The following is a 26,950-nucleotide window of genomic DNA, read 5'->3' on the forward strand; positions in this document are numbered from 1 at the left end:
TGTAAGGATTAGTAAATTGTGTCATACACAGGAGACAGGTTTATTCAATTCCTGTTAATGGAAAAAAAGTTGAATGTTGACTTTAATCATAAGCATCACAATTATCTGAAAATATAAGTATTTATACATAGAAACCAGTTATTAGCATATAAGATGCATGCACACTTAACTGGACCAGCTATCAGGCAGTATATGCACCATTGTCCTCCATACTTCATGCCTACAGCTTCCACAGGAATTACTTGCCGTGACATTTGAAGGCCCGCTATTTACACTGACTTCCTTGTAGAGCTCCTAGTTGCCATAGTACGTACAGGTGGAACTGAATTTCGACGATTCTTGGCAGATCTACTAAGAAATCGGAAAATCGAATGAAGAGCAAAGCTAGGTGCAAGATCATGGTTTTCTGTTCCAACAGATACCTTGGCACAATCCAGTTTCCGTAATGACCCAGTGGGTCTGTCTAAAGGTTTGGTACATGTTACCCAGCTTCTGCAGTGTGAACGTATCCAGGCCTGTATTTCTGGGTCAGTTCTTACCTGATGCTGAGCATGATGTCTTGAATCTATGAATGCCACAGCGCTCACTTTACTCATGACATCATGGCTTCTTTTACAGAGCAAATCCATAAACACTAATCCACCATACCCATGTGCAATAAATGACACACTTCTTGCTGCACTCCTTGTAATAAAGTGGTCCCATACATAGATGGTATGTTCTTCTGGAGAGCTGCTACATTTTTTAAGAAGAACTAGTTTCTTATCAGTTGTAAATAAATCACTTGCACCCCCAACTTCCAGAGAGCCAGGCTCATCTTCTCTTTTGACCAGAGCCTGGGGCTCTTCTTTCATCTCCACAAAATTATCATTGGGGTTTAGGACAATAATAGAGTTATTGTCCCTTAGGGCAGTGTTAATATACGGGATCTGGGTTCCCCTCTCTATAGAGTGATGGACTATGACTTTTTGGCTCCACTGGCCAGATCGGATTACCCCTCTATCTTGAAGCAATACAATTAGGTTTGTATGCTTTGTCAACGCTTCCTTACTCATGAAAAAGCAAGCCTTTGGTTCTTCATCGCTGGCATCAATAGGTAGGGGAATTCTTTCCAAGAAGCATTCTTTCTCAAGTAGCTCATAGACGTGAAGTGTAATCATATCTCCAAGAATTTTGTAACGTTTGTGATTTCTATCATGTTCATTTTTGTAGTAATTGTAGACAAATGGTTCCTTAGTAACCAAATGCCTCAACTCCCCATGCTGGTTGAAAGAGTACTTCAAGTCCTCCACACAATGGGGAATTTCAAGACACGGTAGGAATCTCATCAGTCCTTCCATTGTTTCTTAGTGAGAAAAAAAAATTATAACATTAGCAGTGAAGATGACAAAAAACAAAACACTGAAGTAATGGTTCTGCACCAGCTGTATCACTACACCCCACTCTTATCTCACCCATCTTCTACTGTCCTGACAACCTAACCCGGCAATCCAGAGCAATAAATATCAACCAACCCCCCCCCCCAATTTTCTTTTAAAAAATCACCACCGGTTGCCTAACCAATGAAACCTTATATACTTTATCTCACGGTCAGAAATTAAGAGTTTTTAAAGATAGAGCCATAGATGCTCTACTAGCGAATTCTGTGAAGTATTCAAATATGTTTTTTTAAAGGTGTTAAATGGAAAACAATGCCTCCTTCTGCTACCTTGTAAGGCAGCTCTCTTGACATCAAGCATGATGTTCAGGAAGCCTTATAACATGATGCAGGATCAAAATCAAACCAGTATATCTATTCCAGAAGGTACAGATTCCAAACTGTAGACAGCACTGTTTCGACCTGCTTGGGACTCCTCAGTACAGTGTGGGGAACTGGTTTGGCTGGGTGAGAGGCTTGTGACTAGGGTCAGAAAGTAAGGGGGCTGCCTTTCAAGGTAGCAAAAGTATGCATTGTTTTCCACTTACATACTTCACAGAATTCCCTAGTGGAATATTTATGGCTACATGGTGGCCTTAATTGGCAAACTCTCCATAAGGAGAACTCTTACTTTCCAACCCTAGTCACAAGCTTCTCACCCAGCCAAACCAGTCCCCTACACTGTACTGAGGAGACCCAATCAGGGCAAAACAGCACTGGGAATCTTTTACTTCTGGAAAAGATATACTGGTTTGGCTTAACCCCACATGTTTTTATTAAATGGACAGCACACAGCTTTGTAATGGATCAATGCACACGTGTCTGTTATGTTAAAAAGTAGATCAGGTCCTTGCATGCACTGATTTTTTATGAACCATGTGTAGAATAGAATTCAATGACAGGAATCTATCAAAAGCTGGCACATCCTCCTCCACTCCTGATATTCCCCCTTACAGCTCGTATTGCACAAATATACCAAGTGCCTCTGGTTCCTCAAATTCTATGTCAAGTCTTCCCTGGTATTGAATTCTGCTATAATCCTCTGCTAGCAACCTGCCACAGGCAATTGTTGATAGGTTGAGGAGACCCCATTTGTCCTGACGGAGCCTTAGGGCTCATTCACATGGCTGTTATGGGAGCAGTGATCTCCTCTGCAAAATATAGGACATATCATATAATTTGGCAGATTTGTGGCACAGGTGGTCGTCTTCCTATGGAGGGAGGAGTGAAGAACGCTCACCTGTAGCACCTACAAATGCTATTGGTGTCATATTATTTGTAGTTCTGTGAGCTACATAACCGACATTACAGGCAGTAAGGGTGTGGTTAAATGTTCCACTTTGATTCTGTTTAGCAACTAGATCAAAGCGCACAGGGAGTGCCAAGGCCCAATCGCTTATACTACATATTTCAATGGAAACGCAAGACAGTAGGTGCTGCTTACCTATCGCATGTGTTTCCATAGAAACACACATGTGATTGGGCCATGACACCCCCCACCGTGCGCCTTGATTACATTTCTAAAATGAATCAAAGAGGTACCTTAGAGAGATAGTTGGGAATGTGAGCTGCAGATAAAGCCCTGCAGACAGACATAATAGTACATCGGCGAGTGGCAAGGGGTGTTTGGAGCGGTCTTGTGAGCTAAGCCTTTTCCATACAGATCGGGTGTTTTCTGCATAATGCAGAAAAAACCCGCAAACAGGGCTCCAACGGGTGACAGAGGGAGCTCAATCCCTCTGTAACCACACGAGAGGCCTTGTTTGAACATAGTATCTAAGGGAACTATAGTTGTCATTGGTGATATCGGATTGGGAGTTAAAGGGATAGTCCTACTTTAAGGTTGATTTTATTTCTTTTACCATTAAAAAAAAAAAAAAAAACAAGCCATACCTACCTGGGGCAACTTATCATCCGAAGGCTGCGTTGGTGTACAGTTCTGTGAAATGAGCCACGCCTGAACAAGCAAAGGATATAGCAAGTACAAGCTCTGATAAATCACTCCCAGTCTCTACTGTACCACATCTGCCCCATACAGACAGCAGCTGCGCCTCTGTATAAAAACATACTGGCGGTGACAGGACAATTGCACAGGCACTTGGGGACAACCCTACCCAGACTACTGTTCCCCAGTCTGCCCCATTACTGCAATCTCCAATAATAATAGGTCCTATAGGCTCCACTGCGTGTGTTTCTTCCTTTGAGGGGGCTTAGCATGTGCCCTTCTGGTAGTCTACCACCACAGGCAGCACTATACATGGTGTAGTAATGGCTTCCTGTACGCGCTTCTTCCTCAGTCACCTAACAAGCACTAGAAGATAGAACTCACTTCTCAGGCGGCAGAACTACAGTCACATGACAGGTGCGCACAGACGCGTCACATGACTCGTTTTCTTACGTCATTTTCTTGCGTCACTTCCGCAATGACAGCGTTGGTAGTGGGCGGCGCCAGTGTGTTTGGGAAGGCATTGGCTGCGCTTGTGTTGTGGGCGGTCACGTTACATGGGCACTATACGCCGAGAGGAGGATGTAACAGATCTCAGGAAATCGCTTGGACGCAAATTTACTTTACGTGATGTAAACAGTCCTGAGCTGCAAATAAAATCTATAGGAGACTGCAGGCTGTGGTGTACAGTGTATGTATCCTGAGTGCCTTCGTCAGCCATATAAGCATTCTGGGTGCTGGGTGTCGTCATCAGCTCTGTATGTATCTTGGGTGCTGGGTGTCATCATCAGCTGTATATGTATCCTGGGTGTCATCAGTTAGATATGTATCCTGGGTGTCATCCGCTGTATATGTATCCTAGGTGCTGGATGTCATCATCAGCTGTATATGTATCCTAGGTGCTGGATGTCATCATCAGCTGTATATGTATCCTAGGTGATGGATGTCATCATCAGCTGTATACGTATCCTGGGTGTCATCAGCTGTATACGTATCCTGGGTGTCATCAGCTGTATATGTATCCTAGGTGCTGGATGTCATCATCAGCTGTATATGTATCCTAGGTGCTGGATATCATCATCAGCTGTATATGTATCCTAGGTGCTGGATGTTATCATCAGCTGTATATGTATCCTAGGTGCTGGATGTCATCATCAGCTGTATATGTATCCTAGGTGCTGGATGTCATCATCAGCTGTATATGTATCCTAGGTGCTGGATGTTATCATCAGCTGTATATGTATCCTAGGTGCTGGATGTCATCATCAGCTGTATATGTATCCTAGGTGCTGGATGTCATCATCAGCTGTATATGTATCCTAGGTGCTGGATGTTATCATCAGCTGTATATGTATCCTAGGTGCTGGATGTCATCATCAGCTGTATATGTATCCTAGGTGCTGGATGTCATCATCAGCTGTATATGTATCCTAGGTGCTGGATGTTATCATCAGCTGTATATGCATCCTAGGTGCTGGATGTCATCATCAGCTGTATATGTATCCTAGGTGCTGGATGTCATCATCAGCTGTATATGTATCCTAGGTGCTGGATGTTATCATCAGCTGTATATGTATCCTAGGTGATGGATGTCATCATCAGCTGTATACGTATCCTGGGTGTCATCAGCTGTATATGTATCCTAGGTGCTGGATGTCATCATCAGCTGTATATGTATCCTAGGTGCTGGATGTCATCATCAGCTGTATATGTATCCTAGGTGCTGGATGTTATCATCAGCTGTATATGTATCCTGGGTGTCACTGTCATCTGTGACAGGATTGTAGAAATATAATAGATATACTAGGTGTTTGTAGTTATTAAGCATCATAGCGAGGGCTCACATGTAACATCAGAATGTCATCCATGTCACAGGGCAGTGAAGTAACTTTCCAGTCCAGTAATGTCTTTATATAGAGTGAATAAAAACATAATTCCATGAGACAGATTTCTTTGCTTTTGGTACTTCGCTTGTTACCTCTTTTCATATGTAAGGCTGGACGAAGTTAGCTAGGGCTCATAGTGGTTTATTCTCCATGTTACAAATCTGTAACACATGTCAAATGATGCAGGGCTTAAATTGCTGATTATGGGGGGGCAAGTATTGATGGCCTAAGGAATTAAAAGACTGCATAGCATTTTGTGTTGGACTGAAAAGTGAATGAAGTAAAAATGATTAATATTTATATTTCAGTGGCTCAATAATCATGATGGACAAACAGAAAAGGGAGTCCCCGCCATTCACATCTCCAGTTGGGAGAAATAATGGGGTATGTATTTTCTAGCCTACTCATGATTGTAAGAATGCACATGACAGATCTTGACAGTAGTAAGAAATTCCAGTGTACATGTACACTGACTACATATACAGGTAAACATGCTGGAATAGTAACCCAATCATCACTAATTTATTATACTATTTGCATTATAGTAGCTCTCAAAATACAGCAGACTTGTGGTTGTGTTGTGTTTATGACTCTGCCCATAGTTTATTGGCAGTCCAGCCAAAAGCGTTCTGCTCTTCTATGAGAACTGTGTCTGCACTGTGGCCAGATGACCATGACTTGGCTGATGGGATTGTGTACTACCTGCTCCCACAATAGTATACAACAGCTGCTTGGTAAAACTACTTTATTGACTACAATAAGCCAGACTGTGCAACATTATTTTGGTTTAAAAATGCAGGATCTATTCCTGTAATATGCTTGGATAGCCCATTATAGCAGGATGAAAGATCTGCTTTAACCTGTCAATGACCCCTGTGTGTACACAGAACCTGGTTCTGGGGTATTAACCTGTGACATTTTAAATGTATGACATAGGTTTGAAGCTACTGTAACCTAGTAGCAGTCAGGGCTCCAGGGGAGAAGACATGAGCAGTTTATAATTTCTTCTGTCTTCTTCCTTCTATCTAATATACAAAGAGGAATATATGTGTGGGTATGTATGTATGTCTACTAAAGGAATCTGCACTGTCGCATTTTCAATCACCAAATTTTGCAAAGCCGCTCTCTGTGACTCCGGGAGCGTTATAGACTAGGTTTTAAGCCAAAATTTTAACCCCACGCTTTCCAAAATACACTTATTACCCACCATATATAGGAGCCATTGTCTGCTGCTACCGTTGTGGCAGTTAGAAGCTGAGCTGTGATTGGTTGCTGTTCAGCCACAGGTCATTAATATGAGCTTTGATTGTCTACTACAGGCAATGAGTAGAAGAGAAGTTATGTATGAGATAAGATGGATAGAGACAGAGATGGGGGGAGATTTATCAGATAAGTCTGAGGTAAAACTCTTCCAGTTGCCCATGGAAACCAATCAGAGATCAGCTGTAATTTTATAAACAGCTGAGGGGAAAATGAAACTTGTGCTCTGATTGGTTACCATGGGCAACAGTTCTGCTCTCAGACACTTCTGATTACTCCCCCCCCCCATAGACAAAGTGACAGTCAGAGATGGTTGTAGACAGTCAGAGACAGTTTAGACAGGGTCAGTCGTAGACAATAAGAGACAGAAAGGGTCAGGCAGTCGGTGCCATAGACAGCAACAGATAGACACAGTCAGAGACACTCAGAGACAGAGATGTTCAGATCCAGTCAGAGAGAGAGAAAGAGATGCATATAAAATATTTTTTGTTAACCCGTTCTATTTTGTTATAGCTAAGAGCAGTTATTTACGATCCCAGGCAACGCCATGAGCTACAGCTAGCTATATATAAAGGGTTAATGAGATGGAAGTGCTGCTGCTATTTATCACGCAGAAAAGCTTTGCCGGGGATATTTTTCCCTAAAGCTGGAGCTCATCGCAGTTACACAAAATGTAAAAGAAATATATATTTAATATATTATCAAAAAAAATGTTAAAATTCTCAGTCAAAGCAAAATATATTGTCACTCTATTTACCTTACACAACATTTGTGTGTGTGTATATCTATATATATATATATATATATATATATATATATATATATATATATATATACCAGCAAAACCAGTTAATATACATTTTTATATGAAATTTTAAGGGCTAAAAAATATTTTAAAAAAGATAAGTTTTTTTTCCTCTATGGAGCTGATGGAGATCGCTGAGCAGAGCACTCAGCAATTTCTGTCAGCTCCATAGAGATTAATGGAGCAGAGCAGGCATGCACGGTCGTCTGCTCCATTAATCCGACGGGGGGACAAGGGTTAGTCCCATGTGTGTAATGCACTTGAATAGATGTAAGATTGCTCAGGATCTGGCTAGTAGTTGGAGTACCCTTTTCTGTAGTACAATCCTTTTAAAGCCCTTTAAATTAACCATTTAAAAAAACCCTAGAAACACTCACCTGCGCTCCTCTTGATGTTGATCCTGGTGCTGTACTCCGCTAGTCTTGACATGCCAGGATCACCTAAAAAAAAAAGAAACCTAGAATTAGCAGCACTGTTCCTTCTGGCTCCTTATGCACGCCCCCGCCACCTCACTGCATGGGAGAGGGAGGTGAAGTCACGCCGGTGGTGTGAATTCATACTGGGAGAGGGAGGTTCGAGAGCTTGCATAATTAGCAGCCTGGAGCGCTGGACATCTTTTCCCCGAGCTCCGTGCTGCTAATTCCAAGTTTCTTTTTTAGGTGATCCTGGCATGTCTAGACTAGTGGAGGACAGCACTGGGATCAACATCAGGAGGAGCGGAGGTGGGTTTTTCTAGTTTTTTTTTTTTTTTTTTTTTTTTGAAATGGTTGATTTCCTTTAAGGGATCTAAATATTGGTTTATTACACACAGTAGTAATTGTAATCTTTGTCACCTATTTTAAAATATAGTTTTTATTCCCCTTAGTTTAAAATTCCAAAGAAAAAAGCTGACGATTGGTGTGAAGCTGTTCATACAAGTTCACCTTTAACAAGAATTGGCAATCTTGAACACAGAAATGGCTCAGTTTCCAAGGTAAAGCATTGTAGACTCTAAAATGTGTGTGATATATGAGTAGTGAAGCTGACCAGGTATGCAGTGTCAAGCATCGGACTGCTCACATGACTTGGTTTGCAGTGATCTAGTTAACCCGTTTGCAAACCTTTAACATTGTGGTTCTGTGGGGAATGTATGGAGAGAGCTCACACGCTGTGTATGGGCATCATTAAGCAACTGCATTTTGTATCCATTGCACTGCATTTGGATTTTTTCCTGCTTCCCAGCATAGGATATTGAATACTTACACTAGAAGGCCCGCATACAGCACTGTATATGTAAAAATCAAAAAGCTATGGCCTTTGGAAGGTCGGGTGTGAATAATTGAAACCAAAAAATTACAGGCCAGGCCATTAAGGGCTTAACATTAGGGGCTGTTAGATGCCTTGATAGAATGAGACACTCATAGGCCATGTGCACACAGTACAGTTTAGGACAGTTTTCACACATGGTTTTCTTGCATTTGTAATTAAAGGGGGTTTCCCATTTTATCTATTCATGTTATATCCACAGGATATTTCATTCTGGGGCCAGCACCTATCTCAAAACGGAGGTGCTCTGACCTCCTTCACGCACATTTGCGACCACCTTCTATTCAACTCCATGGGAGCCCTGACAAGAGCCCAGAGCCCCAGACCATACACTCAGTCCTTCCATAGAGATGACCATGTGCGGCACTCTCACCGTTCAGCCCCGGCGAGGGAAGGAGGGCAGCAGAGCCACAACTATCATCTGTACATGACATATCCTTAGGATGTAACATGAATATTTAAGATAGGGATACCCCTTTACCTGTAAAACTATAGAAAACAAATGATGAGCAGTCATATACTGTTATTACCCTTACAAGATAGAAATTTTATATTATGTTATGGAATAAAATTCCACTCTCCTATTATATAGATGTGTGTATTAAGGCATATGCTTATCTTTCAGCGACCATATTCTTCATCATATGAATCATTTAATATACCAAGAAATAGAGAAACCCATGCATATTATTCATCACCTGGTTCTTCCAAGTTTATGAGGTAATTTTATTTCATATTCTCTTATTAAATAACAAAAGGTAAAATGTAACATCAAGATTGTTTGTATGTGCTTTGGGGATGTGACTTGAAGGGATTGTCTACTTCCATATTGTTTGTGTAATGAAAACTATTTTCCAATATACTTTCCATATCAATTTATTAGTGAGTTCTAGATTTAGATATATCACAGAGAGTAATCGGAGCCTTGTGTTATAATGAGCCATGATTATTTTTGTAGTTGTGTTTTGGTCACTGTTTTAGTCTCTTGCCTTCTGATCCTTACTGATTCCTTCATTCCTTCTTACTTCTTGGCCATTAAAAAAATGTTTCCAAAAGTTTGCAGTAGTTTACGTGTTTTTGTTATTTGATTTATGTCACATTTAGAATTAATAGTAGCAACCGCCTGATTCACTATGGATAACTCCTTTTGAGTAATAGCCCAGCAGATTGCCCCATGCATGTAATGAGTACAGGGCTCATCTCCACCTATCCCATACAATTGAATGGAGCATCAGGACACATGCATGACCTAGTGCTCCATCAACTAGTGAGAACAGGACCCTCGTGGTCCAATTTGCTGGGAGTCTTATTCTGGTGAATGGTGGGTCCCTGTTGTCAGACTCTTACCCATCAGCTTTTTATCCCTATCACTCCTTTCAAGCGGTTGTTGGGGTTCATAATTTTAGGGTCACAGGTGCTGTAAAACTAATAAAGAATCTATACTTACCATGGTCCTTAAAGGAAATCATCAAAATGAAGCATGAAAAGGCAGGGACACTTACTCATAGATCCAGACACCATGGCTGCGGTAATCTTCTTACATTTGTTATCCATTGCCTCCTTCCTTCTGAAATCAACTTTTAGAACATTATGCTAACAAACCTGAAGGGCGTTTGGGGGTTACCAGAGCTTCTCCGTACTGGAGCTTCACAGGCTCAACTGAAGCTTCACAGCTTAGACTGTCACCCTCACCCTCTGCTCCCTCTGCTTGATTTAACATCACTGCAGGAGGTGAAGTTTCAGCATACAGTGGGAGGGAAGTGTTTCTGCACAGTGTAACAGCCAGTGAATCTGCAGCATTGCTTCTGGTAACGCCCCTATAACTTTTCTCACTTATTAGTGTAATTTTAAAAGTTGATTTTAGAAGGTGGCCATAGATAACAAATAGAATCAGTCACAGGGCCTGGAATCTATGAGTAAATGTCCTTGTATCGTGCTTCATTTTTATGGTAGATTTTCCTTAATTTTTCAGCGCAGAGCCTCTCCTCCAACCTTTGTTGGTATATGTAGTGGCTCAGTAGTTTGGTTGAAAGTGTACACTTGCTACAGCCGATCACAGCAGGGTAGTGCTGAGTTGTCAAACGTGCATTCACTGCTAAGGGATGTAATGATCTAACTTGTTTTCTCGCATTGATGTTAAAATAATTGATCTGTTCCGAGGGACCAGAAAATTAGTGACTTTACACTGGTTTACAATGACACTCTGAATATTGGTCACATGTTCTCCTACTCCAGGGAGTCATTGCATCATCATCATGTTGGATAACCTCTTTAAAGTTTGAAAGCTATAGCAGATATATATGTCCATGTATAGTGAAGTACAGACCTGCCAGTATGCGCAAAATACCTCCTTGGTAGGAAAAGGGTTAATATGTTTGTTTTTCTGTTTGTTTTTTTAATTGTAGTTTTTCTAATCTGTTTTCAGTGGATTTGGGGATCTAAACACTCTTTTTTGATCAATGTACCCAGTCATACTAGTACATTTACTTGAATGGCGTGTTTTCAGAGGGGGGTTTTCGGACTATGTTAGCAAAAGGAAGTGGCTTAAAATGTCACACGTTGCGGCCGACCACTAGTTGGTATAAATATTTTGCCAGCTAGTCTATTCTGCAGATTATGCAATATAAAACACTTGGATTACTAACTTTCTGATAGGTGGGGAGTCTCATTGATGAGCCTCCGACAGATCACGAAAACGAGCGGTCCAATGGGGTCCCAGTTACCTCAGTCGGGCCCCTTGTTGCTCCCCAAAAGTAATGGAGCAGACGGCTGTTCTATATAATTTATTCATGCCTACATAGAGTACATAGAGCCGCTCACCGTTAGTCTGTCTCTCTCAGCAAATATTGTACATCGCTGCCAATGCTGTTCTCGCACATGCGCAAGTTTTGCAGAGAGACCTAGTGATGTCACCGGCTCTCATTACACTATGTAGGGGGACCAAGTGGGGCCGGAGGCATGAATAAATTTACTGGTCTGAGCTTGGAACTGCTGAACTCGGCACATGAATTCAGTGTAGCAATTCTACATTCAGGACTCAGTAGATGTGATCCTTTAAGAGGCTTAGACATCCTGATACATCCATTGGGTGGCTGTTTCGTTTTGCGTAAATGCAATGTACGTAGGGTTGAATTTTCTTAAGCTTTAGCGAGGGCGCAGGCATGGGGCAGGAGCACCCTGTGTCTGCCCACTCCATCAGCGGCCGCGCCCCTTCCGCCCCTCCAGGCCCACTTAGAGGTGGTGTTGTTGCAAGGATGCAACACATAGAAATGGCAATTTTTTTTTTGGTGCTTCTACGCCAGAAAACTACAAACGAACTAAGTAATGGCACAGCACTCTGGTTGGCTATTTCCAGCAGTTTCTAGCACTATTAAAGGAAAATCTAATATCAAAATTAAGCAAGATAAACCAATGAAATTACTCATAGATACAGGCTCCATGACTGTTATGATTTATATTTGTTATCTATGGCCTCCTTCTAATATTGACTTTTAAAATTATACTAATGAGCCAGTGAGGCTATGGGTGTGTTATCACATCTCTCTCGTGCTGTTGTCTCACAGGCTGTTGCATTGTGAAGGAGTACTTCCCCCCTCCCACTGTGTGATCATTGGTGCTGATATTACAGGAGGAGGGCGTGGGAGACTGAAACGAGCTACTGCAGTGACAACAACCTGTGAAACCTGAGCACAGAGGGCTTCTGGACACCCCATAGCCCATCAGGCTCATTAGCATGATTGTAAAAGTCGATTGTTAAAGGAAGAATCTGAGAGACCCCTTAAGCTGCCCTGCTACTTCCAATCAGACATTGATCACATGTCACATGATCACATGTCACATGACAGGTGATAGGGTGTCTCATAATTTAAGAACTGTGGGAGAATTCATCATGGCTTTTACGCAAGAAAACAGCCATACAAGCCGTGATTTAGTCACAATTTGGGAATTGCGCCTACTCTGCCCTCTATGTTAATACATTTAAATCTATGCTGTAAATATGGACAAACAGTAGTGCAAAGTTTTATATATTTTGTATATACCAGGGGGTCTGGTCTGTTACAGAATAATTCCCAAATCAATTTTGCTATTGTACTCTTTAGGAGCACCACAATTTTACTGTACATTTTGATGGCCCATATATTGCTTCACCATGGCAAGAAGTTATGTTATGGTACTCGAACAGGTTCAGAAGCTGTGCTATGTGATCGCTGGCACATAATCATAGCCAGGCTCCTGCTCCGCTGCCCATTGTTTTAACACTGGTCGTGGGAGGGTAACCCCTTAGATGCAGTTGTTGATACTCTTGCTCTGCCTTCCCCATGCCATGATTGCAGACTAGACCCTTGTGATGACCCCCAGGCTTGCCAGCATTCACAGTATATCAGTTTGTTCAGGAAGATGACATTCATAATACACTACAATACAAAGATGAAGATGCAAAAACTCTTCTTTAAAAAAAAAAAAAAAAAGGTGTCATTGTGTAACGTATTTAATGTCATTGAATTTCTATTAATTGTGTATTGTCACAATTATACTGACCCACAGAATCTTGTTCATGTAGAGCGGGGAAAGAAAGTTTAAAATAAAATCCCCTCCAGAAAGGGTCAATAAAAATCAAATACTTCTGATCTTTGGATTCAATCGGAGGAATTTATCATATGCCAGCACATTGTATAAAGTTCCCCCTGCCACACTGTATACCTCAGGAGGCTCCGGCCTCCTTATGTATCAGACAGGCGGCTGTGCTGGTATACATTTCTATTTCAATATTTTGCACCTGTTCTGGTGGATCCCAGGAGACTTAGAGCAATTTCCTGAAAGCTTCTTTCTTTATAATGCTTCACTGCTTACACTGCTATAAACTGGTACATACAGTCATGGCCAAAAGTTTTGACACACATATTATATTTTCCCATGATCGGTTGCCCTCTGGTTTTTATGTGTGTGTTGTTAGATGTTTTTATCACATACAGAAATACAAGTGCAATCATATTATGAGTAACAAAAGCTTTTAGAGACAGTTAGAAAGAGTTAATGCAGCAAGTCAATATTTGCAGTGCTGACCCTTCTTCTTCAGGACCTCTGGAATTCTCCCTGGCAGCTCTCAATCAAATTCTGGACCAAATCCTGATTGATGGCAGTCCGTTCTTGCACATCAATGCTTGCATTTTGTCACAATCTGTTGTTTTTTGTTTGTCCTCCCGTCTCTTGAAGTTCTCAATGGGATTAAAATCTGTATGTTTTGTTCCCTGGGCCATTTACTTATCACCTTTGCTTTATGGCAAGGTGCTCCATCATGCTGGAAAAGGCAAAGTTGGGAGAAGTTGCTCTTGGAGGACATTCTGGTACCATTATTTATTCATGGATGTGTTTTTAGGCAAGACTGTGAGAGAGCCGATTCCCTTGGCAGAGAAGAAACCCCACACATGAATGGTTGCTGGATGCTTTACAGTTGTCATGAGACAGGGCTGGTGGTATCGCTCACCTTGTCTTCTCCAAACAAGCTGTTTTCCAGATGTTCCAAACAATCGGAAAGGGGATTCATCAGAGAAAATGACTTTACCCCAGTCCTCAGCAGTCCACTCCCTGTATCTTTTGCAGAATATCAGTCTGTCCCTGATGCTTTTTTTGGAGAGAAGTGGCTTCCTTGCTGCCCTCCTTGGCACCAGGCCTCGCTCCAAGAGTCTCCGCCTCACAGTGTGTGCAGATGCACTCACACCTGCCTGCTGCCATTCCTGAGCAAGCTCTGCACTGCTGGTAGCCCGATCCCGAAGCTGAAACACTTTTAAGAGATGGACCTGGTGCTTGCTGGTCCTTCTTGGGTGCCCTGGAGCCTTTTTGGCAACAATGGAACCTCTCTCCTTGTGGAGTGCAATGATGACTGCACGTGTTTCTTTAGAGATAACCATGGTTAACAGAAGGGAAACAATGATGCCAAGCACCAGCCTCCTTTTAAAGTGTCCAGTGGTGTGATTCTTACTTAATCATGACAGATTGATCTCCAGCCGTGTCCTAATCAACACCCATACCTGTGTTAATGGATCAATCACTGAAACAATGTAAGCTGCTTCTTTTAAGGCAGGCCTGCAATGAAGTTGACATGTGTTTTGGGGGAAAAAGTTCTTTTTCCAGGCAAATATTGAGTTAGCAATTAATTGCTGTTAAGCTGATCACTATAACATTCTGGAGTATGTGCAAATTGCCATTATAAAACCTGATGCAGTAGACTTTGTAAAAATGAACATTTGTATCATTCTCAAAACTTTTGGCCATGACTGTATGTGGCAGCTGTGCAAATGCATGAGGGCTGCTTGTGGCATACGGGCACACCAAGCATGAAACCAGGAAGCACTTGTGTGACATTTGCTGGAAATGTTTTATATGTATCTGTTATATCTAAACAACAGGCAACCCAAAGTTATCCTGACGGATATCCTTAGGTCTGGTTCAGGAAGAGCGTCTGCAGAGGGCAATGTTACTGATTCAAATACTATAAATTCCATTTCATCACAAACCCCTAAAAACTCTGCATACCAAGGTTCTCCAGAAAACTTTTGTTTGTCCAGGTACAGTATGCTAAACACCTTTTAGGTGGCGTAGTGTGAATATTGTAGTGCTATAAGCTTTTACTTTGTAATGTAATAACTTGTCATATGACTGATACCCTATATTGGAAAGTCTTGTTATACGTGTATATGGTATATCTTAAAAGTCAACGGTGTCACAACTTTTAAAGGTTAAAGAGGTTTTCAGGATCCGTATACTGCAGAGACTACAATCGTTTTTCTCTTTGTCCTTGGTAGCTAGAAATGTGGTGGTCAAATAGAATGGACACAATGGGGCTCATTTACTAAGGTTCCGAATCGCGCACTTTCGTTGGGTTTCCTGAATATTTCAGATTTGCGCCGAATTGCCCCAGGATTTTGAAACACATGACGGCTTTCAAGGGACAGAAATCGGGGGGGGGGTTGCCTGGTCGTCAGACAACCCGGCGGATTCGGAAAAAACTTGAAATTTATCAAATAATTTGTGTTGCAAGACACGCACTTACATGCACCGTGACGAAGAAGGTGAACTCCGGCGGACCTCGGCGCATCAGCGACACCTGCTGGATATCTGGCGCACGATCTTAGTGAATCCCGGCAGACCCGATTCCGCGTCGGACAACGTGCCGCTGGATCGCGACTGGACCGGGTAAGCAAATGTGCCCCATTGCATTAAACACGTTTAAATATTACAAATTATTTTCTATTCTGGGCACATTTTTTGCCATCAACGTAAATTTTTATGTCTCTAAACTACTTAATGCAATTTTGAAAATGGGAAGTGTCTGTCGATGTATGATTTGTTGGGGTAAAGTATAAGGATCCACGGGATAAGGCACAACAATCCGATCAGTGAGGTTGTGTTTCCATATTCAGATTTTCTGATGCAGTCTTTACTGCTGCAGTCACGTGTTCTGTCTGGATTGCATTTTTTTGTTGTGTAATGATCCACATTGCAGATGCTTTGAGAAAAATGCATGAATTTTGGTGATAAGACATATGCTTTTATTGCCTTGATGCGTTTAAATTGTGTTTTAAAATGCAGCAAAATCTCCATGTGTGAACGTGGCCTGAGGGTGCAGTCGCTTATAGTGTTTAACTTGCAACAGCTGAAGAGATATCGGCATGGGTTAACACAATGTTGACACGTGTTAACTTTGCATTAATGCTAGCATTTCGTAAGCGCAAATGTTAACAACTATTTAATTAGGTAAATCTCTCTCTTCAGCTGTTGCATTGCGTATTGAACTGCATGAGTTAAACACCATGTGTGTATGCTCGTCTACTAATTATTTCCTATACTGCCCCTCATAATTAATTATTTTCTATGTTGCCCCTCATAATTAATTACTTCATATACTGCCCCCCACCATTATTTCCTATGCTGCCCCTTCACCATTTTATTGTTCCCTATAGTGCCCCTCCACCATTAATTCATTAATTATTTCATATATTAGGCCCCCAGCCGCCACAATCTTTTTACTGCTCTTTTAAAAAATAAAAAATCCTATACTCCCCTCTGGCTCCTGCGTCTTCTTTCTTCTGGCTGCTGCCGGATAGGAAGGGGTGTGCGACATCCAGGTTCAAAGAGCGATGTGCGAGGTTGTCTTCCGGCCACATCGCTCCACCTGCAAAAATAGTGTTTGAGTGGCCACATCGAGCACTATACAGTGACGAGCAGGAGCTTCCTGTCCGGTCGGACAGAGGCCCCTGCCCCACTGCTGAAGGCCACAGCTTAATCATAGACCGCGGCCTAATCATCAACTCTATTGGACTCTATGTGACGGGGGCCAGAAAGAAGCGGGACGCATGTGGCCCGCAGGCCCGTCGTTTGGGGATCCCTGGTCTACAGGAATGATCACAAGAAAGGGACCCACAGCAAGATACTCCCATACTATTGAATGAAGCAGCAGAACACATCCTGCTGCTCCATCTGTTGGGACCTCTTTCTGTGAATTGCTGGGGGTTCCAGCAGTCAGTTGATTAACTTGTTATATCCTATGCTGTGGATAAGGGATAATCTGAATATTTGGTGCAACTTCTTTAAAAAGGTTTTTCCATAAGCTACATTTATGCCCGAAACACAAGATCATTACATCAGGGACCACAAGTGCCCATTAGGTGCCCTTTGATGGTAAAGTACAGCATCAACTCGTAGGAAGAGATTTCTAATACACTGCAGCACAAATGGGTCTTGATGTATCTAACATCCAGGATGTGCAGCGTATATTTCTACGTCAGGTCCTATCAGGCATAAAAATATTTTGCAGCTTGCAAACCTTTACATAGAAAGTTTGCTTGCTTCTTGTGAAAGATCGGAACACTCCACCACCAGCCCTTCTTCTTGCCCCTCCATGCCCCCATGAAGGGGGCAAACCAGCGGTTTGCCGGTAATTGCAATTATTTCAGGGGTCACATGTCAGAAAATAGATGGATAGAAAATACAGACATAATACATAAAGTCTGTCCCCACTTCCATTGTGAGGATGTATATACAGCCGCAAGCTTGCAACCATATACACATCCCCATATACTGCAATAGGCGCAATGCACGGGATGGTGAGAACTGTGCTGTAGCCGCAAAAAATAGAGCCTGCTCTATCTTTGGCCAAAAGAGTGTGTGTGTGCATGGAGCCTGATGGAGAAAAACTGTCAGTAACTGTCTGTTGGCTGCTTTGGGAAATGATAGCTAAGCTGTGATTGGTTGCTGTGGACAACATAGACAGATTTACTATGAGATGGATTTTTATAAAACAGGCCCACATGAAACATGATTTTATAAGGTAAATGGGATTTAAATTTTATAAAGATGAATTTTCTAATTTAAGTATAATGAGACAATGATCGAAAGGTATATTTTCTAGAATCCTGCTTTTCTGGGTATTAGCAAGTGCAGGGACTTTTTTGAGTACAACAGGCGGAAGGAGACTCTGAAATCAGGGATGTATGGAAGACCAGTGTGAGAGGCACCTGCAAAGCATTATGGGACTTGTGGTATAACTGCCTCTCTCAGTGCTGTACAGGCGGTCCCCTACTTATGGACACCCGACTTACAGGTGACCCCTAGTTACAGACGGACCCCTCTGCCCACTGTGACCTCTGATAAAGCTCTCTGGAAGCTTTACTATAGTCCCAGACTGCAATGATCTGCTGTAAGGTGTCTGTAATGAAGATTTATTGACAATCCTTGGCCCCATTACATCAAAAAATTTGGAAACTCCAATTATAAAATATACATTTTGGACTTGCACACAAATTCAACTTAAGTACAAACCTATGGGACCTATCTTGTACGTAACCCGGGGACTGCCTCCAAATGCTGCACCTTCTTGGCCCCTCCCACATTTGTGCTGCACTGTGAATTTTAGTCCTGACCGACTCCTTTTAAAGGTAAGAAAGCAAGATTTCCTGCTCACTTTCTAGCCACATTTACCGCCATACAGAATACTTTTAGGGGTTAGAGAGAACATTACAGCTATGCTACAATCTTTGGAGTGACATTTGGAGGATTTAAAGATATGGAGTTGTTGGAGGTGGTGAAAGGTCCTCTTACTTTTTTCACTTTTTGGGTGGAGATTCATGTGAAGGCCATATAATGTGTAGACAACCTGTGGTTTTCAGCTCTGCTGTGGAATTCAGTTGTCTGTTTCCTTGGTTGGGCAGAAAGTTAAAGGATTAGCCCCATTGAATTGTAGGACAGAATGCTGAAAGTTAGTCTCAGATCTCTGCTGTAGACCAGACATGTCTGGGAAAATGCTGAGGTGTGATCATATCTTTATTACTGTGTCAGTTGTGGGGTGCCTGGTGATGTGAAGACTAAGCTCCAGCCATGGCAGACCTAGTGGCAGTTGGAGACTACTGGACCTTGATAAGGATCCAGGGACTTCTGCTTTGCCATAGGTAAAGGTTACAGTATACAGCCTAAGCCTGCAGACCTTCACTCACCTTATGAGAGTAACATATTCACATTCTTGTAAAGTTTTCTCACCATTAATAACTGCTATATTGGTGGAGGTCAGATACACTCTCTATGGGACTGCCATGTAGACTTGTTTACTTCAATATCAATGAAAATATCTCAAAATATATACAGAGGATTTTTCGTGATTCTATTGGGCACCTTCACCGATCTACAATTTCAGTGCAAAGGGAGTGTCTTTATTATACCAGAGTAACCCTTTAATAAATGCTCCCTGGTTAATTAAAAAAAACCACCTTGTGGCTGGAGGTAGGGACACAACCTGCTTTAACTTCTGAGTATAACCGGGCATGCTTGTAATGTGATGATCAGTTGTACCCAGTATAGCATAACAATAATATTTTATGTCTCAGGTATAAGACATTATTTATTGTATTTTATTCTCTGTATTTCATTTTTTCCAGGACTGAACAAACTTTAGGTCTCCACAAGGAGGCAGGAAGGGAACCTGAAGTTAAAAGTTCTGAAAAAAGAACATCACTGGAGTACAAAGGTTTGGAATTGGTTTAGTTTGGGCCTATATTTTGGGTTGGAGTGTTCCATGCTACTAATGGAGAAGGCCGTGAGCTTTCGTGGTGTAGGAGTAGAACCTGACAAACAACATAAGCTCATGTCCACTAGTGCAGGTTAAAGACCACAGTGGTATCCCTTTCCAAAAATATATATATATTTTTTTTAAAGAAGTTTGTTCCATAACTAATAAACAGCTGAGAAGTGAAATGAGGCCCATAAAATGTCCACATTTATTTTGTGTTTCTTGTGCATTTCCTAGCTGTCATCGGCATGTAAGTGGACTCCGCAAACCAATGACACACAGGTCTGTTGTTTGTACTGCACATGGTAGTGTTCCTAAGGCCCCATTCACATGACCATCAGGGCAACGAATATCCAGCTGACGATATCCGGCAAGATATACGTCCCCCATAGACGGCTAAGGTACCCTAGTTTGATACGGTGTGCACAATGAGTGCTCATGGTTTTGAGCCGTGGCCACAAAATAGATAGCGCATACTCTATTTTCGACCGCACAGCTCTATTTTCTATGGAGAGAAAAGAACTCTTCTACAGCGCGCCTCCCGTATGCCCGCCCAGCTATGTCCGGGTGGGTATATGTTCGTGTGAGTGTAGCCTAAGAGAAATAAGTAATGAATGAGCAAAGGATTTTATAGTGTATATATATATAAAGTATATATTTTTTTCAGCATCTTTTTCTTTTTTATTTGAAAAAAGCAGAACAGACCCAGAAAGCTTCATTCAGTACTGTCTGCCGGGATGTCAGCAATACACCTGTTTCCCCACAAAAAGAACTTGGAGTGAAGAAAAATAACACTGAGGAGGGGGTTTCAAATGTATCAAAGCCTACAAATCAGGAATGTGTAAGTAATCATTGTGCTTTTCCCCAGGCAATTTCTTACTAAGATTTAAAGCTCATAGGGGTTTATTGGAAATTTGTATTGATGAATTAGCCTTGTTTTTTATTCCTACTCCAAAAAGACTGAAAAATCATTCTATTTGCAATATTCACCAGTGCCATCTCTGGAAGTTTCAGGCACATGAAGTATAGCTCACTGATAAGTTGGAACGATCCTTATGTAGGGTTCAGCTTTCCTACTGTCCTAAAAGCCAAGTATCTTCAGTTCTAGGTGCTGAAACACTGTCCTGACAGAGCAGTCATTAAGAGACAGTCAGGACATTATAATAGAGAGATAACACAGACATATCTCTGTCATACTGCTCTGATTGGAAAGTGCCATGCACGCTGTTCTACACAGACAATGGGTAAGGTAAGATCTATGCTAATGGACGCTGCTGGTTACTTCACATGGTAATTCTCTGGACCCTCCAACTTATATGTCAGGTCAGCAAGAGTAGAAAGCGCTGAGTAGGTGTAAAAATATACCTGTACAATACTATTTACTGTTAACCCTCCCAACCAGCATTTTGGAGAATTGACCCCTTTAATTTCACTCTATACCAGAAAAAGATAATGATTCTATTATGTTTCTTTCATTACAGGAAAAGGCATTGAAGAAAAACGATGTATGTTCTCCAAACACACGGGAGAAAACGTACTGCTATAAAAGAGCAGAGTACCAAAACAAGAAGCACCTTACCTCACCTACAAATGTATCTGTTCATACTAGAGACAAACCTACGTCCCCTTCATTGGAATCCGTTACTATAGAGAGCGGTATCAGAGACAGATTGTCCCAGAAGAAGCCTGAACCAAAAATGAACAGTTCACGCTCATACAACCGTTTAAGAAGAAATATACAAGTAGGAACTACCAATAAAGGAAAGCAGCCAAGTGAACCAAGTAAGATACAAGTATGGGGTTGTAGATTAACTGTGGGGCAGCTTAGCTCATAGAAATATGGAGGGGACAGATTGTGGACAGCTTTGTCATGGTTAGTATTTTAATCTGAATTCATTGTACAATAAGTAACCGGTAGAGATACTGGTAGAGGATAGGAAAAGGGGAAATGTGGAAGGATGGATGAGCTGACAGCAGAGTTAAAGGAAAAACACTTGTATTGCTTCCTGCACCCATTACTTGATATAAGGATAATTGCAGTGTATGAAAGAGATTCACTTCCATGCAGTGCAGCCTCCTGTCTGCTCTTCTCACGTTCCATTTCTTACTTTCTCTTGCCCTATGCCAGTGAAGGCGAACCTTTTAGAGACCGAGTTCCCAAACTACAACCAAAATCCACTTATATACCATGAAGTGCCAACATGGCATTTCAAGCAGTAACTTATGGTTACCTGTTATTCAACATCATTCAATTGTATTAGCCCCTGAGGCCACCAAGATAGTTGAAAGAAGGTGGGCAAATTCAGACCATCATTGTATCTTCTCTCCAGGAACAATGGTGGGTCCAGAAGGATGACCTCCAAAGACAATGCAGTTCTGTCAACACCTTCTCACTTTTCCTGCAGTTTCAAACAGCCAATGAAGTGTCTCTTTAGAATATCTCTTAAGTTGCTTGGGACTGCAGTGGATTTGGTCCTGTTTGGTAAAATTGGGGAGATGGCTTGAGTGCCCACAGAAAGGGCTCCGAGTGCCAACTCTGGCACCCGTGCCATAGCTTTGCCACCACTGCCCTATGCATTGATCAGACACTGATTGCCTATACAATCGACACCAACTGAGATAACTTTATTTCACCATTATAATTTATTTTGTAATGTGAATATGCAGTTGTGCTGTCAAGTGATGAAGAAGAGGGACAACACCGAGAACGTGTAAGATCGGAGCAAGAACAGCCATTGCCAGAAACGCCAGATGAAACGATGGAAGATGCAGTGTGTGACCAGCAGTGCCCATCTCCCTCTGATGATGGGGAGCCTATGGTATGTTAATGAGTTATCTGTGTAGATGACTTTTTATAGCCAAGTAAGTTTATCATTACACAGATATTATACTAATAATTTCAGTGTTAAATTCTGGAGCTTTACAATTTCAAATGTGGGGTTATCAACAAAAAATAAGGTAGTTTGATTTTGGACTGGTCTTTGCTTTTGCAGGTTACACTGTGCAGTGAAACACCCTTTTATTCTTTTGGGTGTGACCACAGCTCAGCAAATTGTATAGTTTGTGTTATGTTTTAAATCCTTTATAAAAATATGTAAACCTTTCAGGAGAAAAAGAATCTGCATTGCCATATTTTGACACTCAATGGGCCAGATATATTTAAACGGGTGCCCTCTGCATTAGTTTTCTTTTCACTTTCTTTGTGCAAGTTTCGTCACATTATTTCATAGTGTCACTTGCTCATGATCGGGTTCTTCATGGGTAGATCAATAAAAATCATTTGGATTCCAAGAACTGCACCTTTTTCGAAAATTGGAAGGAGTGAGCATTGATTTTTACATTTTTCCAGGTGGAAATGGTGATGCGTTTTTGAAAACACTTGTTCTTATAATGAATGAATTATAGGAAATCTACGATCAAAATCATGTATGATAAACCAGGGATACAGGAAGTGTTTACTGCACAAGTGAAGAGCGTTGAGGAGGGAGGGTGAGACAGTGTAAGAGTCTATAAAGCCAGATTACAGAGAGGCTAGGAAAGCCCCTGAGGCTTGTAAACATAATTTTAAAAGTTGATTTTTGAAGATTACCACAGTTGCAGTGCCTGGGTCTACAAGGAAGTGACCAGAATTCATGATTGTGATGGTAGAATTCCTTTAATCCCTTTTTCTTTTTAATTCTTTATTTCAAATCACCAGATTCTCTTCACTTGAAGGCAAAGTATTGAATACATATTGTCTGTAAAAATTAGTTCTCTAATAGCATTTTATGTAATGCAGGATTATTCTGACACTATAGTGGAGCCACTTCCAGCATCAGACGACCTAGTGCTGCAGTTAAATGTGCTATATGTATACTACGGCACAAAGAGGAGAAGAGCTGCTGCCTGTGCTAAGGTAATGTTGTGTCTGTTTAGTGACATTTATCTCTTGTGATATTTAGAATCATCCAATAATTAATTTCATTTATAGGAAATTGTTAGCAGGGCCCTCACTTCTATTGTTCCATATGACTGTTTGTACTCTGTAATGTAACATTATATCTGTATATGTCCCCTATGATTTTTTTTTTATTTAAAGGGGAACAATATGTTTATAAAATGTCTCGCAGGAACTGATGTAGAAGGGTGGGGGGAGAACAGGATTGCTAAAAATAAGCATACATGTGTCTCGGCGAACAGAAAGTTGTCTCCACATGACTATTGTATTCTAACTTTGTACCTCCGAGCAAGATAGGTATAGCAAACAATGAAATAAACAAACAAAAAGAAAAACAAACAGATTACACCACCATGCACTAGCCACCCACCGCCGTCTCAGGGTCCAGCTCATATAATAACATGCAATGGAGATGACAGAGGCTATAATAGAGACATACCTGTATATCTAAATAGGAATTTGAGGGGCAGCGGTAAATGGCGATTCAAGCCATTTGTCCCACATAGCATGGAATTTCTTTAACTTTTTTCGTTGGATAAATATTTACTTCTTGAGGGGAAGGGCAGCATTTAGAGGGCAACTATTTTTAGCTAAAAGAAGGGTGACATTTAGTTAATTGGACTCTATGGGAATCTGTCACTGACAGCATATGTGAAAAATGTGGTGACTGGTTCCCTTTTAAGGCTGCCTCCAAGACCACGGTGTAGATCACACACAGACAGGTATGTGGTTGTGTGGCACAGTATCACAAAATAGTGTTGACTGTTTTTTTTAAATTTGTCTATTTTTCTTTTTTTTAACTATAGGTTTCATCAAAATGTATTGAAATTCCTATAAAAGGTGGGTATCAATTTACTACAGAAAATTCCCTTTGTTCATTGTTTTACTTCCTACTTTTCCTACATAGTTTTGCGGTCAGTGCTTAGAGTTTTCTGCCTGTGGAATATGTGGATTTCTTTTTACACCATTTATAGATTTGTGTTTGCTTTTTCTTCATTGTCTTTGAAAGGATGCTCTGCAGCTTGTAATGGGAAGGAAATTGCGATTTAATGATTTTCTACAACACACTAGTGCTATATAACTATTGTTACTATGGTACATCTTAATACAAGACATGTTGTATATGGTTTGGGGAAAATGCTCTAACATGTTAGATGTTGTTGGGCAGATAGTAACATAGCAATGCAAAGTGGACACAACTACATCTTCTCTAAGGCATTTTGTATTATAGAAGTCTCATCTTGTCCTGATATAGATATTTCTGTAGATATTACCTTATTGGATCATTGGATGATGATCCTTTTGAAATGTCATGGTACCCCTTAAATCTATTATTACTATGCAAACTCTACTGAAGGAGCACTGCTGCCAAGCTTCTTTATAATGTATAAAGACAGAGCAGAAGAAGGGAAATAAGGGTGTGGATCGTGAGTGTTTTTCACGACATAGATGGTAAATCTTAATAGTGTTCTTAGTGCAGACAATTTATTATGCAATTACTGTATATTTTTGCAGTGGAACAAATACATTTTGTGTAGGATCCAGCAATCCAATGTGTGAAACAGAACTGTTAAAAACTACATCTACACTTTACTACACTTTATTTCAAAATTTGTTTAAAAAGCTCAACAAAAAAGAGGGGTAGTAGTGGTATGAGTAAGGACTAAAATATTACAAGTCACCTGCTGCACCCCCTTCTCTTGTGTCTTGTGATGTTTTTGTTGTGGATTACCCATCCTTTTTGTTGTGATTTTTTTAATGTATTTTTGAATAAAAGATGCTATTTTTAACAGTCTGGTTTCACATTGGAGTGCTGGATCCTACACGGAACGTATTTGTTTCTAAGTACAGGCGGTCCCCTACTTAAGAACACTCGACTTACATACGACCCATAGTTACAAACGGACCTCTGGATATTGTTAATTTATTGTACTTTAGTCCTAGGCTACAATGATCAGCTGTAACAGTTATCACAGCTGTCTGTAATGAAGCTTTATTGTTAATATTGATTCTTATGACAACCCAAAATTTTTAAAATACAATTGTCACAGAGACCAAAAAAGTTCTGTCTGGGACTACAATGATAAAATATACAGTTCCGACTTACATACAAACTCAACTTAAGAACAAACCTACAGACCCTATCTTGTATGTAACCCGGGGACTGCCTGTATCCTTCCTTGTCACCTGGATTACATGCAGTAGACCACCATCCCATGCCATGAGAACCTGCATGTGGGGAGCTGAAGCTTCACACACTGATTTTCTTTGTTTTTTTCTGTATTTTTTGCAGTGCCTTTGGAGCTAAATAAATGTATTTCTTTGGATACAACGAGGTTACAAAAGTATGGTTTCTGGCTATCAAATGGAGCAGTGTCTGAAAGAAGTAGTGCTGTCATTATCTTATGGATAACTCCTGACTGTATACCTCAGATTGAAAAACACATGGGGTCAACATCCAGAAGCCAAACCTGTGAGTATGCACTTTTTCATTGTTCTTGTTTTTATTGTTCTGACAAATAATTACTTTAGAAATTAGCAATTTTTACAGAGCGTTGCAGAGACTTGGGCAAAAATATTCCTATTCTTTTGACGCTGTTATCTTTTAGCAACCATCAATGTTATTTATGTGTTTTTGAAGCGACTTTACATAATTCCTCTTTATTTGTATATAACCGGCTTTACCTTTGAGGATCAGTTCACATCAGAGGTTTTCATCAGCGTTTTTTTCATCAGTTATTAGCCAAAGACCGCTGTGAATATTTCCATTTTATAGCCTTATGTGGTTTACACTGTCAGGTCGCGTTAGACCTTCATAGGAAACCTAATATAACTGATATTGACACAGGCTTTCTGTCTAGCAAAATAGGACTGCAAGGGATGGGTTGTGCACATTTTCCTATAGATATGATAGAGAAGCACAGTTAAAGGGTTTTTCCAGGTTTAGGAAATTTACAAAAATTACAAACATATTATGGAATTTCAGTACTTGCCGATTAAAGGGAATCCAAAAGCCCAAATCAGCCCAGAAGTAAAAGCAACTTTATGTAGAGTTCTTTATAAGCTTTGCAGGCATTCATTCTGTGTTTCCGGTGATGTGTAATTTGAAGTGCACATTGTCTTCTTTTATACAAGGTATACCAGTCATTGTGTGACAGGATAGTTCTGGGAGGTGATGGGCGACATAGAAAGAAGAAAACACATGACACAACCCTGTATCTGCTGCACGGAGAAGCTCATTTGCATAAAAAAATTAATTGACTTTCTCTTAAATGACAGCTGAGCAGCAGTAAATGTATAGCTTGGAAATAGAGATGAGCGAGCACTAAAATGCTC

The 26,950-nt window shown here is 40.9% G+C and overlaps 2 protein-coding genes across 10 annotated transcripts in view; one reads left to right on the forward strand and one right to left on the reverse strand.

Annotated features, from left to right (window-relative positions):
• Nucleotides 1-69: 69 nt before the first annotated feature.
• Nucleotides 70-6,486, reverse strand: LOC140118278 (putative protein ARB2BP). 3 transcript variants are annotated; one of them, XM_072135977.1, is made up of 2 exons: nucleotides 6,456-6,486; nucleotides 70-1,345 (listed from the first exon to the last, which is right to left on the reverse strand). In XM_072135977.1, exons 1-2 carry the CDS (start codon nucleotides 6,469-6,471, stop codon nucleotides 270-272), a joined length of 1,092 nt encoding a protein of 363 aa, XP_071992078.1. In that variant the 5' UTR covers nucleotides 6,472-6,486; the 3' UTR covers nucleotides 70-269. The 3 variants fall into 3 exon arrangements, with proteins under 3 accessions (XP_071992078.1, XP_071992080.1, XP_071992079.1); XM_072135979.1 differs by lacking the exon at nucleotides 6,456-6,486 and adding an exon at nucleotides 3,315-3,733 and having other exon boundaries at nucleotides 71-1,345; XM_072135978.1 differs by lacking the exon at nucleotides 6,456-6,486 and adding an exon at nucleotides 3,747-3,870 and having other exon boundaries at nucleotides 73-1,345.
• SENP7 (SUMO specific peptidase 7) overlaps nucleotides 3,845-26,950 on the forward strand; it is a 48,319-nt gene continuing 25,213 nt past the window's right edge. The window contains exons 1-12 of one of the 7 annotated variants that reach the window (XM_072135966.1): nucleotides 3,845-4,053; nucleotides 5,557-5,632; nucleotides 8,179-8,286; nucleotides 9,244-9,338; nucleotides 15,026-15,184; nucleotides 19,547-19,635; nucleotides 20,373-20,518; nucleotides 21,159-21,459; nucleotides 22,345-22,496; nucleotides 23,456-23,572; nucleotides 24,421-24,454; nucleotides 25,908-26,087. In XM_072135966.1, coding sequence (XP_071992067.1) covers nucleotides 3,920-4,053; nucleotides 5,557-5,632; nucleotides 8,179-8,286; nucleotides 9,244-9,338; nucleotides 15,026-15,184; nucleotides 19,547-19,635; nucleotides 20,373-20,518; nucleotides 21,159-21,459; nucleotides 22,345-22,496; nucleotides 23,456-23,572; nucleotides 24,421-24,454; nucleotides 25,908-26,087 — 1,591 coding nt within the window. In that variant the 5' untranslated portion in view covers nucleotides 3,845-3,919. Of the gene's footprint in view, nucleotides 4,121-5,556; nucleotides 5,633-8,178; nucleotides 8,287-9,243; nucleotides 9,339-15,025; nucleotides 15,185-18,125; nucleotides 19,064-19,546; nucleotides 19,636-20,372; nucleotides 20,519-21,158; nucleotides 21,460-22,344; nucleotides 22,497-23,455; nucleotides 23,573-24,420; nucleotides 24,455-25,907; nucleotides 26,088-26,950 lie in introns of those variants that run through there. The other 6 variants (XM_072135964.1, XM_072135965.1, XM_072135967.1 and 3 more) reach the window with 6 other exon arrangements.

Source organism: Engystomops pustulosus, chromosome 2, assembly GCF_040894005.1.
Source record: "Engystomops pustulosus chromosome 2, aEngPut4.maternal, whole genome shotgun sequence".
Taxonomy (NCBI): domain Eukaryota; kingdom Metazoa; phylum Chordata; class Amphibia; order Anura; family Leptodactylidae; genus Engystomops; species Engystomops pustulosus.